The following is a 24,555-nucleotide window of genomic DNA, read 5'->3' on the forward strand; positions in this document are numbered from 1 at the left end:
GAGTAGTCCACCTGGAGGCCATTTACCAATGAAATCAAGCCAGTGAGTGGTCAAAAGTCAATCTTACTAGAGTCAGAAAGCACTTCCTGTGTGACTTTTGGTAAGAACTCCCTGGAGAATCTGACCACATTTTCCCTTGATTTTGCTTGGACTTGCTCATTAAGTTACCTCTTGCACAATGCATTGCAAAGCTTTTCCACCTGTCTTTTATTAGTGCTACGCAACAAATTATCTTCCTACTTTTCATGTCAACATTACTGCTGCAAAATTATAAACTTAAGAATGTTTAATAGTGAACAAAGTTTAAAAATGAAATAATGGAGTTATTTCCTGCTCAAACAATCTATAAAATAGATCTATTTATGTAAAGGGTTCAGAAGGTGCCCTACAAAAAAGTGGAGGACTATAAACATTTATATACCGTTTTATTACCCTACCCCCTTGGGGGGGGGGGGGGGGGGAGGGGACATTTAAATCTGGTTATATGCGGACTTGCCAAGTGTTGATCATTAGGATTGGCAGTGTTTCATTTTGATTTAAAATTGTGGCCAATTTTGATTGCTATCGCTCTTTAAAGAATAAGCAGAGTTCCAAATGTTTACGTGGGATTACAGTATAAGTTACTTTTAATGATCACAATGCATACATGCCAACCTCAAAATATCACAAGAGCTAACAGTTTCTATAAAGCTGACCCATCTCCAAAAAAGCTGACAGCTTAAAAATAGCCATGATTTTATGCCTATGGCATGTAGTTACACTGAGTGCAAAGGGCTTGTAACATAAGCTACAGGAATATCCAGTAGAGATTTGCAAGTTCACTGCTCCTCTTATTTTCCTGATCTCAACAACAACAATTTCCATTTATATAGCACCTTTAATGTAATAAAACGTCTCAGGAGTACAATAAGACGAAAATTGACATCAAGCCAATGAAGGAAACATTAGGATAGGTGATCAAACCTAACCTCTCAGAATTGGATTAACATCCTTGGCCATTGCTTGATTGTTAAATGCCTGTTGAGACATTTGAGTGGCATGAAATTAATATTACTGTAGGTGAGTCCTGATTGGCCTGGTTTCTGCTGGTAAGGTTAACAGAATTCTGGGAACAAACTCAGTGAAAAACTGAAATAATTAGGACTTCTTTTTGGCGCAGTTAAAATTGAAAAAAGGCACGAATAATAGGCAGGTTTCTAAAAGCAGAAAACATGCCCCCAAATGTCCAAGTATCAAATAAATCATTAACATTGCAATCAGCCCAAGAGAGAGAGGATCAAAAGATATACAGATCGTACAGCTTGTCATTGTAATAAAAATTAAGGTTGTTGTATCACTGATGTATCAAATCTAGCAGCTCTCCCATGTGCTGCTCACAGTGCATCAGCGGATATTTTGCTTTATTGCAATTGGAGCTTGCACTAAGGAACACAAATGTATTAATGTAATAGAACAGACCAGCCTCTGTGCCTACTGAGGATATTTTTCAAATATTGTTAGCAATAAAAATAATAAGCACTCAATAAAAGAATGCAGGCACTCCTTTGGTAAGTAGACATCATTTATCTCTTAGGCTGTCTTGAGCTTAAGAAGTGTTTTCTCTCCAACCCGCAAAGACTCCTGTAAGTTGCTTACAAAAGTCACAATAAGTAACAATGCTTTAAAAAAAACCTTTCTATCCAGCAAAAAGATGTAAGTGTATTTTTTGTTGCAAGTGTAGCTTTAAGCAATAAAATTGTATAAAACTGAGGCAAAGTGCAGAAAATTATATTTTTTGAAAAAAAGTCTGGTATTGTTAAAACATCCTAGATGTTAACTCTGTTTTTGGCAAAAAAGAAAAAGTAGCACGTTCTTGTAAAGTTTAGGCAATAAAGGAAGATGAAATTAATATTTTTGAAAAAAGAAAGAATAGTCATGGCTGACATCTGCCTTCACCAAGTCCAATCCAAGGACACGAAATGCCCTGTGTAAGTGCAAGTTCTTTCTTTCTAATAGGACTACCATTTATACCTTGTAACTGCTTAAATTAGTAGTCAAGAAATTTCCATTTGGAGTTGAAACATCTAATTGTACTGTTGGATTTTTGTGACTGGGTAGTTTTAGATTTGGCTATCCAATTGGATAACAAGATTTAAGTACACCCACTTCCAGGTCAAGTTGCTCCATGGTATGAGTACTTTGGTTCTTATCTCTTGGCTGGAACCTTTTGTATTGGTTACAAAGTACAAAGGAGTATTTTTTTAAAATGGGTTATAAAAGCTATTTTGATGCTTTGTGCTTATTTTTCTAAAGAATGAAGGAAACTTGGTTAACATTTTGTGAAGTTTCTTTTCTGCTTACCACATTTATTAATTTACTGTCAGTGTGTAGTGAATGTTTTTCATGTTCAATACATCCACTTGGATTTCCAACACATTCCTTCAGTTGTTATTAACATTGTCCTTAAGATTACCTTTGATGGGAGGGTCCTGTTAAAAGGAGAAATGTTGCTGGCAAACATTAATCTGTTACTTAAACTGACATATCCCATTGAGTGTGTTGGGAAGATCACTTATAAATAGCTTTTCTCAGTACAAAGATCAACAGTGTGCCGAGTTTCATTGTGCACTCCATTCGTTTGTTGTGCTTTGAGCTTCAAATAGCAGCTGTCAAATTTTAACTAATGTAGGCTTAGTTTTAAAATATAACATCACTTAAAGCAGTATTCATATAACTGTTGAGACAGTTTATCTTAGAAAGATTTTATCTTGGTGTGCTCAATGGAACATGTAGAGAAGAACCATCTTTAGCTTGTCCTGATTTCCACTCTGCTGCCAATGCATATGCACTGACATGTTTTTCTTTTTTTTAAACACCCTGTACTTTCTAGACTGCAATGTAGCACATTGCTCTTTATTAAAAATCATTCCAGAATCACATGTCCCTTTCTTGAGGGAGATGTATTGAGGCGGTGTCTTGCCTCTCTTTATAACTGTTTTTAAGTGGTATCTGTAGCTACTGTATCATGCTTTTTTTTCGATATTTGTTTTTCAAGGTAGAGTGTTCATGTAAACAGTGCCTCTTCTCAAAAGTAGCACTAAAGACATTGAGCTATAATTTGCTGTCAAAACAATGGTGAGGCTAATGGCGCTCGCCGTTATTAATGTACAAATCGTACAGCAACTTCAGGCGAAAGCAGATACGCGGTTAGACGCGGATATCCAAAACTTGATGCCCAAGATGTGCCGCTCCACTGTTAGCTTCGCGAAAGTAGCATCTCACTGTCTGCCTCACCATTCAAATACATCAAATGGCGTGAAGTTCCTGTATTTGTACGGTCGATACGAACTAAACTCGTCACAGAAAGTTACATCTTGTCCATTTCAGTCTAAGTACCCTTTTAACGATGTGATAGGTGTTAATTACTGCCAGGCAACCTCTCTGGCACTGAAAATTAACTATTACAAATGTGGGGTCTCAGTTCCTTAAGGTTTTAATTGTTGGAGATTTAAAAAAATTAAAAGTTTAAAATTTTTTACTTTTCCTTTCTGACTCTTTTATTTCTCTCTCTTAATCCAATCTTTCTTTCCCTTTCTTTATTTCTCCTTCTTTACCTGATTTGACATTGAATTCACCCACTCTAATTCACCCTCCTTCTCATTCCTTCCTCTGTTAATTTCTCAATCCTTTAATCTCATTGGTTAAGGAGATACACAGTTGCTTGCCCTGTTCACTCAGGTCCCAGATGCCCTGTTTCCCTCGCTGTGACGTTATCAGCTTGCACTTTCAGCAACTTGCCAATCAAAAATTTTAAAAACCGAAACGTGCAAAGGGCAAGTCTAATTAATGGCAGATGCCGTTAGATGACCTGCCGCAGCAAATTATGGCCCGTAGTGTATTCTCTTTTGAAAGGTGTCCATAGCTAGCCTATCAATGTTTTTTTTTGCCTTCGGTTTGTTTTTCTAGAAGGGCAGTTTGTTATTGCAGCAGCAGCAGAATAAACTTGGATTGAAAAGAAATCTCACAACATATCTGTTTGGTTCTCTTTTTCTTTGAGGTACTGTGAAGAGTTCACAATGTTGAAGTTTGTGGTGTGATGTGTTATTGGCACATTGAAGTTACTTTAATAAATTAGCTTGCCAATTGAGAATTGGGATTAAATATGGTCATGATCATCACATGAAAAGCTGTTTCTGACACTTCAAAGAGAGGAAGTTAAAGGTCGGGCCTTGCTCCTCACAACAAAAGAAGCATTTGGCATATGAACCAAGCTCTAAAACAAAGGTCCCCAATCTAATGCCCATCAAAGACTGGCTCTACAGTCCTCCAAATGTTGAGAAGGAAACTCTCACTTTCAAGAGTCACTTATAACATATGGATATATTATAAATTACTTGGGATTCAGAGAACATTTATGATTCATGTTTATCAGTAGAACCCAAAGATTGGATCACTGCCATAAATTCTTTGGGCTGACTATAATTGTTTACACTTTACAGCATATTTGGATTTTTCTTTTTTTTTACTATTATGGTGCCTATTTTTATTGCAGTTTGAAGATGTCATGTGAGCTTCCCAACAATAGTTTAACAAGTTTATTAAATTAAACTTTGCATACTAGGAAGATATCCTGCATGATCACTGGCCTGTGCTGAGCTAGTTGCTGTTAGTAGGGACAGCAGGACCAGTGCTATAACTAGCCTCAGAGATTGGTTTAGAGAGAGTAAAATTGACCAGGATTCTTGCCGCCCAGCGAGCCCTGCTGGAATTAAGCCTGTGTGGATGATAGGCGAAGACTGTATCAGGCCTGGTTATGATTTTCTATCCAGGTCATATAGCCTGTGAACACCTACTGTCTCGGCAAACTCATGAATAATGCCTATTCAGGCATTGAACCAGAGGCCATCCAGTGCCCTTGGAACCAACCATACTGCACCCAGGGGTCACTGCTGGGAAGAAAATTAATGAGGAGAAAAACATGTAACATAGGACATAAAGGTTTATTAAACATAGAATAGATCTAGAAGCAGAAAATGCTAAAAAAAACACAGCAGGTCAACCCGTCTCCATAAAGAGAAAAAAACAGATTATGACATTTTGGGTGTGTATCATTCATCAGCACTGAAGACCAAGAGATAAGCAGGAATTTTAGCAAGGTTGGGAAAATAGAGGGAAGGGGAGTGAACTAACAGCTACACCAGTCACAGAGAAGGAGTTAATAACATGCAAGCTACTTAATAAAGAACAGGTGACATAGAAGATCAGTGAGATATGCAGAGTATAGAAAGAACAAAAGAATGTGGAAATAGTGGAGGGGAGAGGGCAGGAGGCACTTGATATTTTAGCACCATGCATCTCTGAAATATGCATGGTTTCCATAGACTGTGTGTAAAAAAAAATCTAATTATTTGTAAATTATACATAAAAACTGAGTAATTGTGATGTATTTTGCAGCACAAAGTGCTTCTATGTTACTGAAGAAGCTAACTGTCAATTCTGGGTAAACTACTAATAGATCCTCTCCATCTTTTTCTGTTTTTGTGCTGCAGAGCTGACTGTTTTATAAAGTAGGATTAAAGCTTTGTTTAACAAAAACATAAATGGCGACTAAAGGTTAGCAGGACTAAAATACTGCCTTTTCTAGGGTCTTTCTGCCTTTAGGTGTCTATATCACTGCTTTGTTCCTACAGTCAGAAAGAGATCAAAAACTTTGTAACACACTGGGTGTTCGGCATTTATCAATTATGGAGACAAGCCACAAATTGCTTATTATTTGAATTCTATGAGGAAAGGACATCAAGGTCAGCTCATTGGCATTTTAACTACCTACTGCCTCAGACCCCATTCCCTTTTTATTTTGCAGTAATAAATAATGCTTTCAAAACACAACACTTAAAATAACCTTTTCCTGTGGAAAGATGGCCAAAAAATACAATCCAGAAATTTGACCAGTAATAATTCAGTTTGTGGTTCTGATGATGGCACAAATTACAAGAACAAAGCAGTTCATAAAGTTAACTGCTTTAAACTCACTGCCAGCTTGTAATGTATATAGTGCATAGTTATTATTTTAAATGTTAATTTTTGACTTGCTGTAATTTAGAATGCATGGTTGAGGAGGTGTGTCGCAGGTGAAATGGCAATAAAATCTGATCATCTAGGCTAAGATTTGAAGGCTGTGACATAATTCGGCTGTAGTGCTTTTCGTACAAAAAAAATTAGAAAAATGTAACTGATTATTATGGTTGACATTTGTGGTAACACAGGTTTTATTCTACTTGTCGAGGTATTATTTTCTGAGACAAGAAGCGGATACTGTTTGACAGTTCTGTCAGTAAATCAGCAGCTTTGGGATACTTGGGGCAGGATTGTAACTGTGAAAAATGGATGGGTTGGGGACAGGTGGGCATTGAAAATTGCAACAATTTCAGACCCGCCTCCAACCCGCCCATTTCCGGTTTTCACCGGGGTGGGAGGAGGAGCGGGCGACCAACCCGTTCCCAAGAGGCGAGTTGGCCGCTAAAACCTTTCAAGAAGGCTGCGGGCCTCCATTTTGAAAGGTTTCGTGATTGCAACCCCTGGGGGCCAGGATTCCCAGGCCTTCTCCTTCACGCTGCGTGAGAGGAGGCGAGAAGGCCTGAAACTGCAGGTAAGTGCCTTTCCGGCACAGCTTGTGGGCCCGGAGGATTAGGAGTGCTTCCCCCAGGCCGAAGAAGCTTACCTGCAGCAACCCCCCCAAAACGATCATACCCCCCACCCCTCCGGTGACTGATACCCTATCAACCCCCCCATAACCCTAGATCTTCCCACCCTCCACCCCATGACTGACGCCCATGATGTCCATGCCCATCGGTGCCCCCCAATCCCCCCCCCCACCCAAAATCCATACAATCTAAGACTTACCTGAAGATTTACCTTTTCATGTCCTCTTGCATGCTCTGCTCCCGTCCGACTGAGACCAGCCTGTCAATCAGGCCGGCCTTTTGGACAGGAAACCGACAAAAAAAAGACATCCTTACTTCAAAGTCATAAGGACGTCTGGGAAACCCGCACTTACAGGTTTCCCGTCCGCGATTCGATCCCCCCCTCCTCGTTCCCAGCTCCGAGTCAAAATCCTGTCCCTGATGTCAGTTGTAGCAACAGTATTTTTGTCCTGTCTCCTTCCCAAATTCCCTATAAGGAGAGATTGGGTCGACTAGACCTATATTCACTAGAGTTTAGAAGAATGAGAGGTGATCTCATCGAAACATATAAAATTCTAACAGGACTAGATGCAGGGAAGATGTTCCCTATGGCTGGGGAGTCCAGAACCAGGGGTCACAGTCTCAGGATAACAGGGTATGCCATTTAGAACCAAGATGAGGAGAAATGTCTTCACTCAGAGGGTGGTGAACCTGTGGAATTCTCTACCACAGAAGGCAGTGGAGGCCAAGTCATTAGATGTATTCAAGAAGGAGATAGATATATTTCTTCATGCTAAAGGGATCAAGGGATATGGGGAAAAAGCGGGAAAAGGGTACTGAGTTAGACGATCAGCCATGATCATTTTGAATGGCGGAGCAGGGCCGAATGGCCTACTCTTGCTCCTATTTTCTATGTTTCTATGTTTCCTGAATACCTGGATACCATTATTGAACGGAAATGTTGAAAACTATTTTCTCCCAAAGGGGAAGGAAAGTACTCTATTATACTGAAAGAATATACCTTCCCAAAAGTATTTAACAAATATCAAATGTTTACCCCAAAGTAATAGTAAAAGGGAAAATAGAGGCCTGCCAAGTCAGGTCTCTTCATGAGGGCTGCATCTTCTGATTGGCTTGGGATCCAACCTGGGGCTACCTAACCCCATGAAACCATGCTGGTTATCTGCATTTTCAAAAAAAAATGTCGACAGTTAATTTTAAGAATGTACAGTTTTTCAATATAAATTGGAATACTTTCAACAAAAGGTTCTCCCTATACTTTCCTTTTCCCTTAAGGTTTAAATTCTATTACAGAGTTTTATCCATCTTGTCTTATTGACCTTTAGCAAATCAACTTAAAATAAATAAAAATCAGTGATGTCACTGTACTTTTCCTGTGTGGCAGTCAGTGGTACATAGTGTGTTCTTAAAAGCTGGAGTTTATGCAATTATTGATTTAGGAAAAAATAAACATGTGCTGTGGATTTTATCAGCGGTGGTTTATTTTGCTGCTGAAACTACTTTTCTTCAAAGCTTGTCCACACATGTGATAATGCAAGATACTAATGTGGAATCCTGCTCCTGCCTGACACTCCATTCCCACATCAAACAAACATTTTGTGCACACACACAGACACGCAGCAGCTAACTGCTTAAAAAAATATATTTTATTTAAAGTCACCATCTCTCTTTCTTTCCAGTGTCTGCCTCTCCCTGATATGAACAGTGGCTGGAACAGACCTACAGCTCAATGTTTCACTCATAAAGATGGTTCAAATCATCAGAGCACTGATTACCCTTCCTTCACAATCCATAACCGATTTGATATATGGAATAAATAGTATATGTCACCTGAGATGTAAAACACGTCAAGAGGCTGGCCCAAAACTTGCTTCGGATGCAATAACTCCAGCATTGCAGGTGTCACAGAGTTTATTTTCTGATAAACCACCACACCCTGTCATATATCCTTTACAGATTACAGAAAATTGTTTGCATATAATTTTGACCTGGAGCGAAAGTACCCACAGATGTGGAGAGAGATTTTGTTTGTGCAATTGCATTAGCACTAACATTGACACATTATATTGCCACAGCACAACAATGTATTCAGTAGTAAAAAGCAGCACACAGCATCAATAGTGTAAGGGATCATTTCTTCTCTTGACTGTAAGATTTAGGGGTGGAGGAATGCCTCAAACACTCAACTGAGGGATTCGTAAAGCAAGTCTCTTCCTCCCCCCACCCCAATTTTTCACATGTACTTTAAAAGCCTTTGATGTTAGAAGTTCATTCAATTCTTGACCCCGATGATGATTAATAATAAACAATCACAACTTTGTGGCTCAAGACTTTTAAGGTCAAGACATCTTGTGAAATAAATTGCAAACAACATGGTTTTCACCATTTATCTACTGTGTGGGTCAACAAGGAAGAATATGATTCTGCCATTTATTTTCTACTTCTTTATATAAGGCTCCCTCCCATTCCATGCATTATTCTCCAAGCAAGATCAGTAATTCAACATTTGGAGAGTTGCAGGCATAAATCCACATCATAGCACACTCACTCATGTATTGCACCACCTTATCACTCCTGGACTATGTGACATGGAATTACTGCAGCTGGTATATTACAGAGGTGTTAATGTTGACTGGAGTTGAAGGATGTTTTGCCTCAGAACCTTCTGTCCACTTATATAGAGGACACTGCCTATTATATCTGCATTCTGCTGATTTTGTTCCTGTTTGCAACTTCTTGTCTGCTCACAGAAAGGATTCCCTCCCAATAGATCTGTATTCCACGAAGTTTGGTTTGTGCCTTTTAGTGATTTTAACTCATTCACAAGGGCTTACCCTATAAAAGATCCATTCTAAGAAGTTTTGCAGTATTAAATGTAATAGAAAAAGTAACTCAGCAAAGACTTAAAATCATACATTCAGAAGTGGATATTTCTGTTGTACGGCTGAAGATTGGCTATGGAATGGGTCCCAGCTGGAAAAGGTCTATGTGGAATTCCCCGTACATTTTTGCATCGTCTCAGTTTTGGAAGACTTGAATACTAGGACCACAATGAATGAGCAATTTATGATTTAGCAGAAGAGAGAATGCAATGATGAGGTCTTTTTTTAGTGTCAAATTATGATTCAATTGACGTGATACAGTATCAAGACAGATGTACAAAATGAGGTCAATCTGAAGGGATGGTAAGATATCAAGGAACTGAAACAAATCCCATTGATTAGAATCCACTAAGAGCCTATCAGAACTTCTAACTTTCTACCTTTTGATTTACAAAGCTCTCAAAAATGGACTATATCCAAGGTTACTAGTTTACAGTGAATGAACAAATCAATTTATGTTTTTATTAGATGGGAAGTCAGAATTTTTACCAGTGCCTTGGGTGTTGCATTCTGTGATTCCATCTGTGTATAATCAGGCCCATTGGATATGGTGACTGAATAAATGAAATTCTGTCTTTATTACTTTCAGTTACTGGATTTTTTGTGATTGCTACCAGGGATTTGGGATTGTGTTTGGTGATTATGTCCACTTTTCCATGAAAACTAGAGAATAGTGGATTTAGCTATGTCCAAACATCTTTGCATCTCCTCAGTTATAAAGGTAGTTCCTTTTCCATGGCACGATGTCCAGTCAACCATTCAAAGAGGGATGGAGGAGATGCTGAGAAAGTCACTTAGTTATGATCCTGCGACCATTATGTGCAAAATTCTGCATTTGCCTATTGATTCCCACCTGGATGCTCCAGATTCAACAGCCTTTAATGTTGCTTCTTTTTGTCAGTGAATTCTTCCAGGATGCTCCAAAATCTTTCTATCCAAGAACACTTAACCCCACATAATATAAGACCGAATGCTTTCATTGCTGCCCAAACACATATAGCAATGTGGCAGGGAGCTTTACTGCTGTACCAGAGTCCTGTTTGCGAACAGTGATTTCAACTTCTCTTAATCAACACTAATGCTCTGGGTAATTTAGCATCAGGTTTGACCAGCTAGCTTTCTGTGACATCTGAATTGTCTGAATGCCTACCTCTAACTCCTGGGCCTTCTGGATTTTCCATCCTGGTTGATTTCCCATCATATGTCTGACTTAAAGAAAGTAAAATAAAATGCCCTCATTCCGAGGCTCTGACCTGTATACAAGTTACCCTTGTACAACTGAAATCTAACCAATCTTTACAATCTGAAATCTTTGCAGCCTACAGTGATGTTGGATGTCTTGTCTGCCCGCCAGGTGTGGTGGTTGCTGTGTACGATACAACTCTGTTCTTCCATCACCGAATTCTCTTAAAGTGAATATTTACTGCCCTGCTTAGCTGAGAAATCATTTCCATAATTCTTTTTGAATAAGGCTGAAAACTCGTGAGCAGTAAGATTGTCTCAAACTACCTGCCAAGGGCTGAAGTGACTGATTCCCAGACTAACAATCCCAAAAAACACAAAAGAGAAACCCATAATTATGAAAATATTTTAGCGCCATGTTAGATGGGCGCGGAAGTTGTGCATTCAATCTGTAGATATATCATATCAACCAATATCTTAATATTTGGCCACACACTTATTCATGAATTGACCCAGTAAGAACTATCTCACAACAAATGGGAAACTTTAACTTGCATTTGACAGCAAATGCACCAATGAATTGAATGCATGTAGAAGGTTTTACTATTTAAAGTCATTAAAGCCCAGTCTCTGTCCCAGTGAACTCCTTTGCTCAATGAATTGTATGTGTGATGTGCTAATTATTACAGCATACGTAACAAATATGATGCTTAAACCATTAGGCAGATTTTCCCATGATACCTTTAGGAGATTCATGTTTGTTCAGAAGGGTGAGGGTTAACTAATTTTATGGCTAAAAATGCTTAGATAATTGACCGTTGAATTACAGAAGTGACCTTTAAAGGTCTCTTAGAAAAAAAATACTACCCAGAGTCAAAAGTTACTGTGTATTCATGTAGCAGCACATAAGGAAATCACATTTCAAATTGTCACCAATTACTAAAATGCATATAAAAAAAAATTTTCAAGCAAGAGAAAAAGAATATCGTGGACTTTGAGCCTTCTGCAACATCAATAAGAAACTTGCATAGAAGCCTGTAAAATGAAACAGGAAGTTACTGCGGTGTTTTCCTCCCATCTTTACTCTCAAAAAATGTCTATTAATAACTTTGAAATTTTGCTTTGTGAATTTGCTTTGTCAATATTTGTGAGATTCTAACAGTATAATTATGTAATGTTTTATGTGCTGCCAGCTTAGTCCTGTGAGCTGCAAACATTGTTCAGAACTCCTGGTAAATTATCCACGCTGCCACCTCCCCCGCCATTTTCTAAGTGTCGAGAATCTTTAATTTATTCCAAATCTTGGTTCAAAATAATAAATAGATTTATTAACATGCTCTGTGTTTGCTTTAATTATATGTACACTATAAATATTAACATTCCTGCGTGCTAAATTAGAACAACCCACGGACTGTTCTATTCTGACCCTTGGAAGCATTCTGACATCACTGTAGACTGTACCTACCTCTGTGATCGTTTATAGAATTCACTGAGGGGGCATAGACATTTTAAAATTGCAATAAAGCATCAGTGTGTAAAATGATCACATTTACAGGAATATAAAAATAGGCCCTTAAATATGTAACTGGCAATTAAGATGATCGGTGTATTTTTTTTAAAATTGCCAGTTAACATTTATGCTTAACTCTGTTGTATGTTGTAATTTAAATTATAACGTTATTTCTTGGCTGTTAAGAAAATAAGGAGTCAGTTTCCAGAAAGGGGGAGCAGCAGTCAGATGTTTCAACAGACTTTGAAAATTGCCTCCCTAAACAGGCAGCCTATTAATTCTTGTGAAATGAAAAGCTTAGAAAAATAAATGAATTCAAATTGCAATTTAAGTCAACAAAACTAGTAAAGGCTGAGTTACCCACAGTGCAATGTGTTGCTAAATGTATTTCAGCTGTAGGCCATCTGTCAATGTGCTTGGAGCAGAGCTCATACAGTGTGTGCTCAGAAAGCCATTGGCAGTTATATATGCTGAGATTTACATCGGCTTGTCAGTACTAATTCCAGAAACTCTGGGGTCACTCTACATTCGTATACTGAGTCCAAATAAAATATCAGTTATTGCTAAGCTGAGTCATTGGAATGCATGTGGGAAGCAATTGGTGTATTTTTAACAGAGAGCTCACTAAAGCCTCAGCTGGAAACATGACATTAAAATTCAATAGCAACATAAACTAATCCCACTGGGTAACTTTATTTGAATTGGAGTTTTGTTTCTGCGCCCTAGCCATAGTTGAGCATGGGCATGCAGGGGATGGTAACCCCAGTATGTTATATGATTAAAGGGATCTGTGGGAGTGCTGCTGAAATACTGAATAGATGTTATTTAGCATATGCATAGCAGGCATCTGCAAATTATCAGTGACAGTGCTATGTAAAGCATCTGTCCTGAACTGACTGGAACTTACAACATATGGCTGCCCTGTCATTGTTTAATTCAGGATACAGTAACAGTGCTCATAATTTTCCTAACATTATGAAAAAGAGTTAACCAGACAAATAAGAGTTTGGAATGCAGAATTCTTCTCAGTGGATGCTAATATGTGACACTATGCCCACTTTAATTGAAGATGTGCACCTTCACCTGAAGAGTAAGTTTAGTTAAATTGGGTAAACAGAGATCAACTCGCTGATGGTACTTAAAAGTCGTTGGTCCAGCACATGGGATTTAATCTGCCGGGTTACCACAACCCAAGCTCACTCATTACTGTATCATGTATGCTGCAGATTATGAATGTGACATATATCAATGTATTGCAACAAAATTAGTTAAAAGTAAATGAACGGCTGGACAATATGCTTCAGAATAGGTTGTATTTTCCTTGTTCTGATCCGATATATTTTTTCTTTTAAGGGAGCTATATGCCACATTTAAAAATAACTAGATGTTCAGTTGTTCATGCCTAAACCCTGCCTGAACAGTGGTTTTGTTTTTTTACAAGGATAGCCAGTTTGGAAAGAGGCTTGTCCTTCATGCATTTAATGTAGCACCCAAAAGCTCTTGAAAAAGTAATCCTGCTTCTAGAAAGTGCTGGAAGGTTAGAATTTCAGACACCTATAGTTTTAAAAAACTTAGTCAGGGAAAATCTAAAGTAAATACCTACTGTAATTTGTGAGTTAGCAGGAATGTTGAGGATCTGCTTTCCAAACTTTGTCCTTTACCTGTTGGTATGAGCTCATAAGTTGAAAAGTCTAAAACTATGTGTCTTGATTGACTCTGGACTGCTGCTTATTTTTATTCCTAAGTGAACTAGCTTTGGTATGAATTAATCAAAGAGTCATAGCACACTGTATATTTTCAGGGTATTGAAAAGATATGCTGTTTTTTGTTTAGTTAGTAGTGGAATTTTACTGTTGCTGCAGTGATATTGTACACACATAAAGGATCGTGATGACGGTTTGGGCCTGCTCATATTCTAATAATGGTGACGTCTATTCCCTTAAATGTTCTGCATTTGGAGACTAAAGCTTGGATTTTTGGATTGGATTTTAAATGGGTTACCATCAGCATTAAAGTATGTTCCTACATTGCTAACATCAATCAGAAAATCCGGACTTAATGTTCATGTTTATAAATGGAAAGCTGAAATATTGGAAACACAGATGGCCCTGCTTGCTTCAGGTTTTATCTGCCAGTTGGGTTACAGTTTGTCTGAATGTAATGGACAACTTTCAATATTGGTCACCATGGCTGCTGAAATGGTAGCAAGGAAGAACTGTTCTCTGACAAGGATTCCATTGTGCTCCGTCCAAGAAAACAAAGTGCCTCATGACTGCATTATTTAACAGTACAGGTGTGGTTCAATGCTTTGACTTGTGTGCACCTTAACTTTGGATTCCTTCTACCAAATAACATTGAATTGGTTCCAGCTTGGTGATGTGAGTGATTATATTTTTCTCCAGGGCCCTGCATAAAGAAAAATTCTTTCCAAAGACAGTAATTCCTGAGTTAGGTGTTCCTTTTACCTTTCACTTTCAAATCCATGTAATGTTAGATTCTGTTAATTTTATTTAAACCCATGTAACCTGATATTCTGCAAGGTTCACTAAGTTTGTGCCAGCAGTGATGTGATCCTGGAGAACTAGAACGCATGAGCAAATTAACAAAGACTACCTTACAATTCTGTGTGAACTAACAAAGTATCGGTGTGCCAACAGAAACCTCATAAATCACTGTTTTTTAACCTTTTCTTTGCCTAATACAATCCTCTGAGGAAGGCACTGGTTTATGGTAGGATGTGGTTCCATGAAGATCTCCAGTACTTCACCTCACCGGCTATGACAAAATAGGAAGTTTTCTACATTTTTTTAATGTGGTGTCAGATAGGGTAAGTCTGATTTTAAAAATCTGCGTCAGCCAGCTGTGTCTCTGGAAAATGAAGCAGAATGGAACTTCACATCCATCACATAGACACTTAGTGCCTCATTTCACAAGATGTAAAAGAACGAAAGAACTTGCATTTATTTGCCTTTCACCACCTCAGAACATCCCAAAGTGCCTCACAGCCAATGAAGTATTTTTGAGGTGGTCAGTGTTGTAGTGTAGGCAGCCAATTTATGCATGGTAATGTCCCGCAAATAGCAATGAGATAAATAACTAGATAATCTGTTTTAATGGTGTTGGTTGAGGGAAAAAGTGCTGGCCAGAGAACTCTCATGCTCTTCAAATAGTAGCATGGGATCATTCACGTTCATCTGAGAGGACAGACTTGGTTTAACTTCATCTGAAAGACATCACCTCCGACAGTACTGTACTGTACTCTCTTAGTACTGCACAAAATGTCCGCCTAGATTATGAACCTCTTGTGAGCTAGTTTTTTTTTCATTGTTGTGCTGTTTCAGTATCTTGCAGCTCTGTCATTTGGTATCTGTTAATTATTTAACCAGCAAATAAATCTGATCACGTGTTTTTAGCCTGTATACATTTTCTAATGGTGTGGTGTTTTCTGGCTTTCAGAAAAGCATGCTGGGCATCCCTTGTGATCTCCAGTGAGGAATATTTTGTAATCAGAGGTTAATTGTTAAACCTGTGTATGATAATTACACCACGTATATAAGAGCACAAGTTTCACTTCATAGAAACTCATGTCACTTCTACATTCTTCAGCCACTGGGCCCTGTAGCCTGGTTTGCCCACTGTCAGTGGCCGGATGAAGTGCCATTTTGGTGAGCTGTTTGACCATTTGTCAAGGATAGAGGCCAAAGTAGCAGAGCATTATCCATGTAGATTGAGTTAGTTTTAATCTACTGCAGAATTCTTAGCTGGTAGCTCAGTTACACTATTCACCACATAAGATTTTGCATTATCTCATTTCAGCAAACGCCCACTGAAATTATGTGAGTTTGTGTCAATCATCTGCTTGTTTCATATTGATTTTTTTCACTTGCTGTTAACCCTATTTTCATAAACAATATAATATAAAAATATCTTTTATTTCCACAATAAGAGACTACAGACTAAAAATTTCACCTCAGTCAGAAAGTTTGGGCTCAAGCCCTATGCCAGAACTTGAGCACATAATCCATGCCAATTAATTACTTTGAAGTGCATAGTTCCTATGTAGGCAAAAGAGGCAGCCACTTTGCATACACCAAGCTCCCACAAACAGCAATGAGCTGAATAATGTGTTGGCCAAGCCACTGGGAGAACTCTCTTGCTCTTCTTCAAGTAGTAGCATGGCATCCTTTATGTCTCATTTAAAGGGCAGACAGGACCTCGGTTTAACATTTCGTTTGAAAGATGGCAACTCAGACAATATAGCACTCGCTTAATTCTGCACTGAAGTATCAACCTAGATTATGTGCTGAAGTCTCTCGAGTGGGGCTTGAAGGCATGATCTTCTGATTCAGAGGTGAGAGTTCTACCACTGAGCCAAGGCTGACATGTGGGATCCATGGCACCATTTGAAGAAAAGCATGGAATTTTGAGCATGGGACTGAGCACACGTCTGAATGAAGGCTGTGTGACAAGTTCTGGTGCTTGTGGCAGAACCAGAAACTGAGTGTTGGTGAGCAGGTCATTGGCGAGCAGGAGCTTCTTGACGGCACTATTTTGATTTGTATCAGTTAAAAAAAAATTAGAAGCACTTTGAGAGAGTTTGCTATCAAGAGTCCCTCCTCACATTTTCCTGGTGTCTTGGCCAACATTTCTCCTTCAACCAATACTACTACAAATGGATTACCTGATTATTCAGCTCATTGCTGTTTGTGGGAACTTGGTGTGTGCAAAGTGGCTGCCTCTTTTGCCTACATAGGAACAATGCACTTCAAAGTAATTAATTGAATGTGATGTCCTTTGTGACATTTGAGTAATGCGATAAGATGCTATATAAATGAGTCATTTTTCTTCACATTCTTCAATGGCAATTACTTATTTTTGCCATTATGCCACTCTGATTCGTATTTATGTACTCTGCCTTTGCCAGTATTTGCGAGGTTTTAGACTTTGATGAATTAGCACTGGAAAATGTGAACGCCGCTCAGGTGGCGATATTAAATTGACAAGAAGTGATGAGGGTATGCCAGATGCTTGAATAGCCCATATCTTTTGATGGTCCCTCAAACAGATTACGAGTTTTTTGCAATTTCATTCTTGTATAATGGAGAAGGAAGAAGTTAATAGGTTAAACTGTAATTTGTCAATGTGTTTGGATGACATATTTCAACAAAATAAGACTACTTTGTGTAACTACATTGTTATAATCTTTGCAATGTAGTTCAGTTCACTTTTGCTTTTGACCTCAATTGACTTGCAGAAGATGGATTCTAAACATTTTCTCTTTACTTATATAGGATTGCTGCATTTACTATAATGGCTAAATATAATATTAAAATGTTACTCTTTATAGTGTGGACAGTAAACCAGAAATTAAGGCAACGTGCAAGTACATTGGCAAGGAAGCAAATCCAAACCTTTATCTTCTTGCTTAATTCATTACAGATTTTATTAAAACCTCTTTGTTCCACACACTCCATGATCATGGAAGTATAGGTTCCATGATGCTACAGAAAGGCTGTGCCCTCTGAGATTCTGTTGCAAAACCACTTAATCTTGCTACCCCTCTCCCTTCCTTTAGAAGTCTCCTGAGAACATATCACTTTGACTGTGATGCCAGTTTCTCATTCTTCCCCCCACCACCCCGCAAAATTTCTTTTTCTTTGCTCAAAGTTTGGTAAAACTCAGGATATATGGCATGGGAAATGATCATTTCATATTACTCCAAAGAATGTTTTTATAAAACAAAGCTTCAAATAATTCTGGTTGCTATGGATTCTATATCGAAAAGAACTTGGAGTCTTTGCTATACGGGAATTCTTGGATCCACCACTTGAAGTAGATAAGTCGGGGGTAGGGGGGTGGGAAGGAGGTGTTGGGTGGATTCATTCATGAGCATTGTCATTAGACACCTTTATGATCAAAATAAGACTACAGTTGTTACCAAGTGCTCAAGATTTATTTAGCTGGAGCTTTAGGTTTAATCCTGCAACAGAATAAATTCAGTGTAAAGAACTTTCTCAATTCAAATTCTGAAAACAACAATTAGATTTTTATCTTGGACTATCAAATGAATATATTAACTAAAACTAACCAAACTTTCTGACAGCTACTAACCAATTAAATTGTTACAATATACAGTGCCACGCCTGCTAGTTTCTATTTGTTAGCCTGCAATTTAGTTAACGTATGCACTGGGGGAAAAAAAAATCAATGTTTGACTTTGCCGGAGAGGAAAGTGGTACTCTTTATAATAAAGGTTAAGTTACAAAGCTGGCCTTGTTTTGCTCCTCCTGCTTCTATTTCAGCTTCTTGTGACAGCTATGAAATCCTGTGCCATTTGAATACCAAACTTGTACTAAATCAGAAAATATCATACATATATGTTGGCATTCAGTTTAACAGGGATATTGCTTTGGAAGTTAATTTTTTTAAATTAAAGGCCATCATGCTTCAGATTGTTATGTGTGCATTAGACCTTTGTAGGATTCATTAAAAATTGTAACTACCTTTAGCTGGAAGCCTCACACTTTTTTTTGTGTGCCTTTTAAGTTCATTTCAAGCAATTACTCAAGAGTTGTCACTTATTTGTCTGCTGCCATGAGTGAAATGGAGTTAAATTAACCACAAGTTGTCACTGCAGCCAATAACTCATTGATTTTCTTTCATTTATTCAGGCACTTCATTTACTGCGGTCCTACTTTGACTCAAAACAAAGGACCAATTCAAGCCTTCAGCAAGAGGTGCATGACATCATTGGCTGCACCAGAGCCAAAATATGGTTGGCAACAAGGTAAGTTTGAATTTCAGTCTAAGTCAGTACTAAATAAGGAGTAGTTTTGGGTTTTTTTAAGTCGGAGATATATTTAGATTCTCCTGTTAAAATTTAAAGCTGTTTGCTTGTGTATTTTTATAAATTCTTGTACATCTATCTAAGTGTTGGCAGATTTAATGGTACCATTTCTTTTTCCTTTCATGGCTTCTATGCTAGTTGTCACAGTTCACACCCAAAATGGAAACCAGTGTCTTTAGATCTTGAGTCTTGTGAAGTTCTTGGCAAAACTGCCTGGATATTATATCACTATTAAGGTAAAATAACCAAGTGTTCTGTCTCTGCCAAGCTAATTATAATTCTTGAAGTAATTTTAAAGATTTTGAAGTTTAATTTTTTTTAATTGTATAGTTACCTTTAAATATAAGTGTTGAATACTTTAAGGAGACAAACTAATTTTTCAATCCATCTATATGAAAATCCCAATATAATAACATTCCTGAGGAAAACCTAATTAATAACAACAACTTGCATTTATATAGCACCTTTAACGTGGTAAAACGACCTAAGGTGCTTCACAGGAGCGTTAACAGACAAAATTTGACACAGCCACATAAGGAGATATTAGGACTTGGTCAAAGAGGTAGGTTTTGAGGAGCGTCTTAAAGGAGAAGAGAGAGGTAGAGAGGCAGAGAGGTTTTGGGAGGGAATTCCAGAGCTTAGGGTCTAGGCATCTGAAGGCACGGCCACCAATGGAGGAATGATTAAAATCGGGGATGCGGAAGATGCAAAAATTGGAGAAATGCAAAGATCTCGGATGGTTGTAGGGCTGGAGGAGGTTACAGAGATAGGGAAGAGCAAGGCCATGGAGGGATTTGAAAACAAGGATAAAAATTTTAAAATCAAGGTGTTATATAGGTCAGCGAGCACAGGGGATGGATGAACAGGACTTGGTGCGAGTTAGGTTACGGGCAGCAGAGTTTTGGATGAGCTCAAGTTTATGAAGGTTGGAAGATGGGAGGCCGGCCAGGAGAGCTTTGGAATAGTCAAGTCTAGAGATAACAAAGGCATGGATGACGGTTTCAGCAGCAGATGAGCTGAGGCAGGGGCGGAGACGGGCGATGTTGCGGAGGTGGAAGTAGGCGGCCTTGGTGATGGAGCGGATATGTGGTCGGAAGCTCATCTCAGGATCAAATAGGATGCCAAGGTTGCGAACGGTCTGGTTCAGCCTCAGAATGAGTAGTAAACCTGAAGAAAAGATTAAAACTGGTTTTAGCGGGGCAATTGGAATTTAATTGTGGGAAAAAAAATCTACATTTGGCCTAAATTGGAATTATAGCTGTCTGCTCTTGTTTGTTTTCAACCTTAATAGCAAGCAGCATGTATTTACAGAGGGGCATTTTACTGGTTTTCCTCAGCACACATATTTTTGCCATATCAAGGTAGATTTTGCTATCTTTCACTGTTTTCAGCTATATATTTTCTGATTTGAGTTCCTTCTATACATCATTTTTTCTTTTGTGGTTTATGCCTATTATTATAGCTGTTTAATGGCAATGTTTTCATTTGCACTGTTAGTCTATTGCTGGGTATGTGTCCAGATACTGTGACCTGCACATGCTTTTGATGATAGGATGACAGAAGTGAGCTTGCTGGTATAAAAAAGAATTAGCTGAACATGATTCAGATCTTCAAAATTCTGAAAAATATGGATAAACAGCTCCTGTAACTTTAACAGTGCTTTCAGAATTAGAGGACGTAAGTATAAATCTCAGAAGCTTCTGATAATATGACTAGAAACAACAAAGTACCCCATACAATGTAATAGATATGTGGAATAGACTCCCACAAGTTAATACTAAGATGACTAACTTTATGCATACATATGAACCTAGAAAACCAGCACCAGCTAACCAACAGCTTCAAAAAAAGTCAATACAACCCCAAAGAGCTAATGCCTCAAAAACAGCCCTGACTACAACACAAGGACAAGGAAATAGACTGAAAGTGTAGCAGGGCACGTCATAACTGGATGCAGTGTATCCAACATACGATAAACTTTTAATTTGGGGGAAAACCTACAGTAGAGCACAGTTTATACCAGTGGTGAATTTAGAATTTACTAAAGGGATGTGAGTGATAAAGGCATGAGATTTATAGTGGAAGGGCTTGGGACATGCTCCCTCAGAAAATTTAGATTTTCCACATTGTGCTAGTGTTGTAGCAGTACTGGAACAGCTTGACTAGAGATGCAGCTAGTTCTGCAGCAAAGGCTACAGACCCGTGTCCAGCGCACTCAGCCGTTTCTTGATACCACGTGAAGTGAGTCGAATTGGCTGAAGACTGGCATCTGTGAAGGTGGGGACCACGGGCTGCAAAGGATCGTCCATTCTGCACTTTTGTGTTCAGCCTGGCTTGCAAACTGTTATACTCTTATTGATGATTAATGTCACTCCTCAGTTCCTTTTGGATGTTGACTGCTCCATTATGAACAGCATGGGCTTTCTCTCCATTTGCTGCATTGTAACAAAGAGACTTCCACCATAAGCACATGAACAAACTGAAAACAGCTTTCAAAGTCATAGAAAGCAACTGGATGCTATAACTCGCCCGCATGTATGTTTTTAAAAGCAGCTGGACAATATATGGTTAGGAATGGGATTGAAGGGAATATGGATACATACAGACACAATCGAATACTGTATGGAACACCAAGACTGCACCATGAGAATGTACTTTCTTGAACACAACAGGAATGAAAAATATATATTTTAAATAATGTTTAATTGGTAGTCCAGAGTTTCACTTGATCACCTTTGTGAATAAATACTGTAGAATTTTGGAGGCTTTTCCCTGTGATTGTTAATTTCCTTTGAGAAGTTAAATAAATTTAGAGACAGTCCATGCTCCATTGATGGGAGTGAGTTTGATAGGCTGAATGGCCTTTTGACATGCGGTGGCCCCGAAGTTAAATGTATAAGAATGCAAAAACTGCCTTCCCAGTCATCTATTTTATTTAAAATAGAGAACTCAGATTTGGATAATCTAATTTTGAACATTTTAAAACTGAAGTATGAAATTATTAGAATGCTCATCACTAACTCTTGATTCCAAATTTCAAGTTTTGCTCCTTGTTCAGCCATGTGGAAGTTTGGTTTAACAAAACTTTTTTTAAAAAAATCAATCCCCAACCTAATGCTTATAACCGGGATTCTACTTTATTGTAAAGTGGGAGCAATATTTTGGATCCAATTGCAAGGATTGTGGATACACTACACAAGATAAATTCTGATATGGCACTATATTAAAAAAAAATGTCAACCTGAGGCTTTTAAACTTTCAGTTGTAGATCAAAGCCTGTTCTCATTATGAATGAAAGTAAAAATATGTTTCATGAAATCGTGTGTGCCAGAAAGTTCAAAGAGTGACCTGGTGCCATTTTAGCAACTGTGCAGGATTCAGCTTCAATTCAGTACAAGTAATTTGCTGGAAAACTGAAGGAAACATCTGTCTACTATCACTTGTAGCCTTTGGCTCCTTCGTGTATTATTTTTGGAAGCATGAATTCATGTTATCAAAGCCCATTTTGCCCTGGGATATAATTCATACAAGTGTTCTATGCTGGTCTTTTGTATCTTATCAGAAAATAAGCCCAGTTTCTTTCAGTTTCTGTGAGAGCTTGGGATTTATACACATGCAGATGGGACAAGCTGTGCTTTATGTGTATAAATCTGTTGCAAATAATTTACTTGAATGGGAAAAAACTTGCACAGTGCAAGCTCATACTGCAAAAAACTGGATCAAAACTGGATCAAATGCACAATTAAAGAGAAAATATCTGGCTGTACAAGGCTAAGTATTTTTGGCCCAGACGAACATAACTCAGTCCAATGCTGCAACATTTTTTATTTACAAATTAATCACCCTACCCCCAGTTCAGTGGTTGCAATTTGGACCAACCTATTTACGTTCCAGTCAGTAGGTGTATAACATGGTCCCTGGATGTGCTCGTTTTGGCAAATGTAATTAGACGAGTAGGTAAAATGTAATTTCTCCAAGGCATATGGGGACTCAATCTGGCAATGCTATCAATAGAAAGAGAAAGTATTATTATAAAAACAGAAGAACAGAATGAGAAAATACTTTTTCAGGCCATTGCTTTCATGGACCTTATACAATCTATCCTTTTTGTGGACTCTTACCTTCCTGTTTAATCTCCTGAAGTGATATTCTGCATCAATATTCTCTAATTTTGAGGGTAATTAAACAAAGCTCCAGAGTATTTATGCATCCTTGGGCAATACCCAGTGCCTCTCCCCAAATCCCTGACCCCAGCAGACTCGACTGTCATAGAACCACAGAAGTTTACGGCATAGAAATAGACCATTTTGTCCATCGTGTCTGTGCTGGCTCTCTAATAGAGTAAACCAAAACTAATATCCCTACCCATTCTCTCGCCATATCCTTATATTTTTCGATGCTTCATATGTTTATCCACTTTTCCCTGAAAAGATGCAATGGTCTCTGTTATAACCACTCCCTATTGCAAATATTCCATGCTGCACCACCCTCTGTATAAAGACATTTTTCCTATCCTTTCTCCTCACTGTTCTAGTGACCATTTTAAATTAATGATCCCTCATCACTGACCAGCACATGAACAAACTGAAAACAGCTTTAAAAGTCATTCAAAGTCATAGAAAGCAACTGGATGCTATAACTCGCCCGCATGCATGTTTTAAAAACTTGTCTTTCCCTATTCATTCTATCAAAACTTTCATGATTTTAAAAACCTCTATTAAATCTCTTCTGAGCCTTCTCTGCTGCAGTAGAAATTGTCCTAGTATCTCAAATTTCTCCTCATATCTATAGTCCACTATCCCTGGCATTGTCCTGGTGAATGTACGCTGTACACTGTCTGGGCTTTAATGTCCTTTCTATAACAGAGTGGTCAAAACTGCACACAATTTCAAACTGTGGCCTAACTAATGTTCACAAATTTACCATGACTTCTTTACTCTTGTACTCTATGGCTCCTATTTATTAAACCCAAAATTCTGTTGGCCTTTTTTATGGCTTTATCTACCTACAGTCACCATTTCAGGGAATGATATATTTGAATCCCTAGGTCACACTGTTCATCTATACCTTCCAGCAACTTTCCATTGCGTGTACACTCCCATTCTTTGTTTATATGCATTACATTACATTAATGTATTTACACTAGAATTATTCTGCAATTCCTTAGCCTTCATATTAAATTGACGCAGTTCTCGTGACCTTATGATAGAGGGAAAGTCATTGATGATGCAATTGAGGATGGTTGGTCTGAGGTCATCGCCCTGAGGAACTCCTGAATTGATGTCCTAGGGCTATGATGATTGGCCTCTGACAACCATCTTTCTACGTGTCAGGTACGATTGCAATAGGATTTTCATATTGACTTCAATTTTGTTTGAGCTTCTTGATGCCATACTCAGTCAAATGCTGCCTTGATGTAGAAGGCAATTGCTCCCCCCTGCACTTAGCTTG

General features: G+C 38.3%; 1 protein-coding gene and 1 long non-coding RNA gene across 2 annotated transcripts in view; one reads left to right on the forward strand and one right to left on the reverse strand.

Annotated features, from left to right (window-relative positions):
• Positions 1-24,555, forward strand: part of thada (THADA armadillo repeat containing) — a 307,554-nt gene that overhangs the window by 186,808 nt on the left and 96,191 nt on the right. Inside the window, exon 29 of the mRNA XM_067988802.1 lies at positions 18,929-19,044. Within this exon, the coding sequence (XP_067844903.1) occupies positions 18,929-19,044 (116 nt within the window). The remainder of the gene's footprint in view (positions 1-18,928; positions 19,045-24,555) is intronic.
• The window catches only part of LOC137324485 (uncharacterized), a 31,306-nt gene continuing 26,348 nt past the window's right edge, over positions 19,598-24,555 (reverse strand). The window contains exons 2-3 of the long non-coding RNA XR_010963632.1: positions 22,984-23,108; positions 19,598-20,271 (exon numbers count right to left, since the gene is read on the reverse strand). This is a non-coding gene — a long non-coding RNA (uncharacterized lncRNA). The remainder of the gene's footprint in view (positions 20,272-22,983; positions 23,109-24,555) is intronic.

The sequence above is a fragment of the Heptranchias perlo genome, chromosome 8, assembly GCF_035084215.1.
Source record: "Heptranchias perlo isolate sHepPer1 chromosome 8, sHepPer1.hap1, whole genome shotgun sequence".
In the NCBI taxonomy this organism is placed as follows: domain Eukaryota; kingdom Metazoa; phylum Chordata; class Chondrichthyes; order Hexanchiformes; family Hexanchidae; genus Heptranchias; species Heptranchias perlo.